The sequence below is a fragment of the Oryzias melastigma genome, linkage group LG8 (genome assembly GCF_002922805.2).
Source record: "Oryzias melastigma strain HK-1 linkage group LG8, ASM292280v2, whole genome shotgun sequence".
Classification (NCBI taxonomy): Eukaryota; Metazoa; Chordata; class Actinopteri; order Beloniformes; family Adrianichthyidae; genus Oryzias; species Oryzias melastigma.
This window is the reverse complement of record NC_050519.1, coordinates 2,438,044-2,443,770: the sequence shown is the minus strand read 5'-3', so window position 1 is coordinate 2,443,770 and position 5,727 is coordinate 2,438,044. Positions and strand designations below refer to the sequence as shown.

Here is a 5,727-nt window from a genome sequence, read left to right as displayed (position 1 = left end):
AACGTTTGTTTTAGCTTGCTCTTGTTTTTCAGCTGAAAATGGCCAGTGAGGCCTTGCTGTTAACCCTAGTGCTATCCTTAACTAAAGCATTAAGGGGGGGGGGAGTCATCTGGACGGCATGCTGAACTTTTTCATTTTCTTGAGGATTTTTTATCTTCACTTGTTTCTGTGTCAGACCTAAAATCCTGTTCACTTTCGTCATGGGAGGGATCACACATCAATATAAGGGGTGGGGTCATCTGAACCCCACAAGAGAGCACGAGGGTTAAAGGTTTCAAAGACAAACCTCATATATTTTTTATTCTAGCTAATGTGTGTTACCTTAATGAATAAAAAATCAAAATAAATAAGTTAAACCATATTCTTTATTTTCTCCTTTTATTTCATGACATGCAAAAGAATATTGTATTCTGTGGGATCCTGTTTAGATTTTAGCCCTTTGACCAAAAAACTTTGGGAACCCCTGTCATAGAGCAATTTTATTATATTGTTAGGATAAAATATTGTTAGGACGTTTCTGTGTGATTCAGGAGTTCTAAATTCAGGTTCCTCGTGATCAAAATGTATAATTAGACACAAAAATCAATAATGTGGGACAAATTTCTTCAATTTTGCTGCAAAAAAGTGTTTTTTATTGGCAGAAACGTCAGCCATCTTTAAAAAAAAAAACCAAAAAAAAAAACCTACCATCGTGAATTTTCAAGTCTGTAATTAATATTTTTTCATAGAGTAATCCCCAAGGAGTGTCTGGGCCAAATTCTGTGAAGTAATTATCTGCTATAAACTGAACTGTGCTGTTGTTGGCTGAGAAGTTTGGTCTGTTGGCTCAGTTTGGGGATCATTAACTGGGTTGGTTCTAGCAGAACAGCTGACCCGACTCTGCAACAATCACTCTTCAGTGTTTGGGCTGGGCCTTGGAATAAATGGATCCCCGTAATACCGTTTCTGCACAGCAGTTCCAAGCCAGACTTTATTCAGAACGGCAGTTCTTTAGTCTTCGTTCAATGTTGACCCTTGAACATGGGCGCGACTTAATCTGCTGATGTGGAGTAAGGAAAACAAAAGCAAAACAATAGATAAGCTTCATCCACAGCATTTTCATTTTTGCGCAGAAGAACAATGTATGCTGTCAGGTAAGCTTTCTATTTGACTCAGAAAACCTTTTTAAAAGTTTCAGCAGTTTGTATTATGTTTGATTTAAATATTTTTGACTTTTAATCCAACCTTTTGATCCGTTACCTATTTTAAATATGTAAAAATGCTAACGATAACATCTCTGTTTCTATGAAGACTTTAAACTTTAACAGTCACATCTGCGTACGTTTCCTGTTGTCACTTCTCCTTAACACAAATAAAGAGGGATTGATTTTTGTACAAAGTGCAGAACTCACATCAATTTGGAAATACATAAAATCTTGATTATTTAGACTACAGCATCAATTGAGTTTCTTTCCAAAGAAACTTCCAGAATCTCTTGATAATTCAGAGCAGTTTGGCGCCACTTGCTGGTAAGATGTTGTAACTGTTTGTGACTTCTTTTATTTTTATTTATGATCAATTTTCATCTCACAATTTTAGTATTGATTTGAAAGCAAAGCCTTGGGAAAAAAAATTATGTCATTTATTTATATCAAGGATTTCAAATAATATTAAAATAGAACCCATAGTTAACTTGTTATCTGGAGCTTTGTTCCTGTTCTGTTTTTTTTTTTTTTTTGAAAAGGCCTCAACCAACCTAGTAGCCAAATCACTCATTAGTACACATTCATTCACGGAGGCTAATGGCTTTTAAATAAAATGCATTTTACTGAAGAAAACAAACAAGCAAAAAAAACGTTTATTTCAATTGCATAGAAACAAAAAGGGTAAAAGAGACTGAAGAAAACCAGCACCACACCAACTAAAAACCAGCCAGCTCCTCAGCCTGCTGCTCTGGTCCCTGCCTGCCTTGGTGAGGCCTCCTCTGTTTAAAGTAGCCAGCAGGTGCCAATTAAGGCACATTGGCCACACCCACCAGGTGAGAAGAAGGACTGGATGAAAAGAATTGCAGCATTAGCAGCAGGACATAACATAAACATTTTTATCTAAATTTACATTTTTATCTAAATTGAGTTGTATAATTCTCTTTAAATTCATCTGCTGGATCTCCTGCACAAATTTTACTAAAAAAATGCAGAATACTTCTTATGGAATAAGGACTAACTGCATTCTTTTTTTTTTAAAAACGTGACAATGTGTTGTTTTGCAGAAAGGAACTGGAGGAATCCTTGAGGAGCTACACCACAGACATCCTCACTGACATCCAGATAGTCAGAATCTTCTGTGAGACGTTCTCTAAATGGATGCTCTGTAGAAAGGATGAGCTGGAAATGATGAGGGAGATCAAAGACAAAGCAGACAAACTCAAGTTGCACCTCAGTGACTGTGTCAAGTCAGAGAAGAAAAGCAAAGCCTTCAAGAAATATGTGAGCAACAAGTTCACCGGGACAGACAAACAGTATGCAGAGCTGGAGAAGGAGCTGGAGGAGGTGCTGAAGAAAACTCTTAAAGGTTTGGAGACACTTCAAAGCTTCCTGGACGCCATAGAGAGGCTGGCGGTCAGCTCTGTGCACGTGTTCATGGAGAACCAGGTGATCCAGCTTCCTGAAGACATCAGCTTTGATTATGTTCAGGTCGTCATCAACAATGCAAAACTCATCTGTCCTCTCCTGCTGGAGTTTAAAAGAGATGATGGAGATTTCTTCCTTCCTAAAATGCAAAACGTTGAGTTGATCGCTTATCATCTGGACAGATACATCCAGACCACAAAGAAGATGTGTGAGGAGATGGATACAAGGTGAAACTACTGCAAATACACAGTTGTTTGTAAAAAAAAATGCAAGCATTTCCAATGAATTTGACTGAAAGTGTTTTCCACAGCTGTCTGAATGATGACTGCCTGATGATGACAGAAGTTGTGGTGAAGCTGGATGTGAATTTGTCTGAAGTTAACATGCAGAAGATCCTGGACCACATTAACCAACTCAAGGACATACGGTAGGGTTTGGGTTTTTACCTATTGTAGTAACACAAAATGACGAGTTGTATTTTATTTCTGGTTTTATTTCACTTATATGATCCAAAAAACAACAGTCAAACTGTTTTCTGGCTTGTCTTGTCAGGATGGATCAGAACTTCCGGATGGTCTTCTTGTTCCAGGAAGAATCTTGTTTCCGCTTCATGAAGGAGTTTAGTGAGCGTCAGCCCAGGATGCTGGAGTTTCTTAAAGAGCTGGAGGAAAATGCAGTTCAGCTGGACAGAATGAACAAAGGTGCAAAGATCTCCAGTGTTGCTGGCAGCTCGGTGGGGGCGGTTGGAGGTGTGCTTTCCATCATTGGTTTGGCGTTGGTACCTGTGACAGCTGGAGCATCCTTAGTTGCCACTGTGACAGGGATAGTAATGGGCATTGCAGGCAGAGTCAACGGTCTCGTCACCACGGCCACTGAAGTAGTGGTCACCCAGAAGCATCAGAAGAAAGCCAGTAAAGTCTCTGAAAGTTTCATAGAGAATGTGACCAAACTACGGGAGTGTCTAGGGATCCAAACAACTGGTGACAAAGGAGTGCTGCACAAAGCTGGGCCTGTTGGTGGAAAGATTACAGCTTCTCTTTGTAAGCTGTTAAAAGATGTTGGTCTTTTTTCCAGTGGAGGTAAAGGGGGTGCTCTGGAAGAGGCAGCTCTCCGTAAGATTTCAAAATTAGCTGAAGTCATCCCCGACATCGGTCGAGGTTCTAAAAAAATTTCTCGTTCAATGTCCAATTTGACCAAAGCCATCTCAAACCCGACCAACCCCCTTCTGCTCGGCATGGACATCTTCTTCACCTGTAAAGACATCACCAGTCTGGCCAAAGGCAGCGAGACGGAGAAGTCACAATTCATCCAAGCCAGAGCTTCTCTGTGGAGCTCAGAGATGAACTCCTGGAAGAAAATCTATGACTCTCTGAGTGACGGTCTGCAGACATCAGAGAAGAAGAAAGCTCTTCTGCAGACGCCGTTCTACCTCAACATAGATTGGAAAGACAAGAGGTTCTACCTGACTAATTTGAGGAACAAATAAAAGATCAACTGCCAAGGTAAAATAAAAGTTAAAAAAAATCTTAATGACAGACTATTTCAAGAATGACATTCAGAAAATGGAACTTTTGATTAATTAGCTACTAGAAATTTGACCGCAAAACCTAGAATAGAATATCTTTATTGTCATTGTACATTTACAACGAAATTGAGTGCAATCCTCTTCTGGTGCTGAAATAAATTAAACACAAATCCAAACAATCAGTAAACAAGTTAAAACATTTGCTAAAAGACGCTCAATTCCTAGCAGCTTTCAAAAATGTGATGGCTCTGGAATAAAAACAGTTTTTTTATCGATTTGTCCTTGATTTTATTGGTCTGTATCTTCTGCCCGAAAGCAGAAGTGTAAACAGAGAATGTTCGGGGTGGGATGGATCCAGTAAAATGTTTTCAGCTTTCCTGGGCAGCGGTAGCTGTACAGTTCTTCCAGAGATGGGAGAGGGTGGCCTATGATCTTCTGGGCTGTAGAGATGACCCTCTGGAGCGCTTTTCTGTCTGCTGCTGTGCAGCTGGAGAACCAGGTACAAACACAATATGTCAGAATGCTCTCAATGGAGCAGCAGTAGAAGGACACCAGCAGTTCCTCGTCAGGGTTGTTCTTCTTCAAAAGTCTGAGAAAGTACAATGTCTGCTGGGCCTTCTTCACCAGAGCCGTGTTAGCGGTGTTAGCGCTCCAGGTCAGGTCCTGCTGGATGGTGACGCCCAGGAACTTGAAGGCATCCACCCTACAGGGGCTGAATGACCATTTTCTTCCGCCTGTAATCCACCGCCAGCTCGCCAGGTAAAGAGCGTGTTAAGCCCGAGTTTCAGCACAGGTCTCGCAGTCTGCGCCAAAAGTCGATCAGCTCTGTTGAAACAGAGGAGCCCGTTAGATGACCTGTCCAGAAGCATGTGAGTTATGCATCACACACATTATCATTTTTGGTTGGTTTGCTTGCAAACCTTTACATTTAAAGGTTTGCAGCTTAAGGGGAGGGGTGTTACGACCCCTGGTCTTATATGTGTGTGTGCTTTGTTTATCTGTTTCACCAGCTCCTGCAGAAGTCCAGCTCCTCCACTGCTGCTGACTCCGCCCCCTCCTGCAGAGCTGATTGAGGCACCCTCCCAACCAATCCCTGAGCTGGGAGGGAAGCTTAAAAGAAGCCAGGAAGCTCTGCTCCAGTGGCGGCTGAATCCCTGAGTGGGAATTAGATTCTCAACCTGCTCCTGCTGTCAGCCTGGCCAAGCTTGTAAAAAGCCTCTGGTTTCCCCTGGTTTCTTTATTCTAGTTTTGTCTGCTTACTTTATTCTGGTTTCTTTTGATTGCCTTTTGAGTAGTTGTGATTGACTGTCTTGTTTATCTGATGCTGTAAAGCCAGAGAATTTTTGTTCATCTAGTCCTTTTTGGGTGTTTTGTTTTATCTTATGTTGTGACACCTGTCACTCTATTAAACACCTGTGTCTCATTCTTATCCCTGCCCGGTTATTTACCTATTTCTTTATGTTACACATTTCTTCTTCCTCCCCAAGGTGGGACGTAACATCCTCTTGTAGCACACTTTACATGCTGATAGAACTTGGGGAGCACAGTCTTTAGTTCAGCATGGTTGAAGTCACCAGCAATAACATGTGCAGC

At 41.1% G+C, this 5,727-nt stretch overlaps 1 protein-coding gene across 1 annotated transcript; it reads left to right on the top strand.

Moving 5' to 3' along the window:
• The first annotated feature begins 1,042 nt into the window (after positions 1-1,042).
• Positions 1,043-5,285, top strand: LOC112146233. Its single transcript, XM_024271937.2, has 4 exons — positions 1,043-1,133; positions 2,249-2,836; positions 2,920-3,036; positions 3,162-5,285. The coding sequence occupies exons 1-4, from the start codon at positions 1,120-1,122 to the stop codon at positions 4,093-4,095; spliced, it is 1,653 nt and encodes a 550-aa protein (XP_024127705.2). The 5' UTR covers positions 1,043-1,119; the 3' UTR covers positions 4,096-5,285.
• Positions 5,286-5,727: the final 442 nt, after the last annotated feature.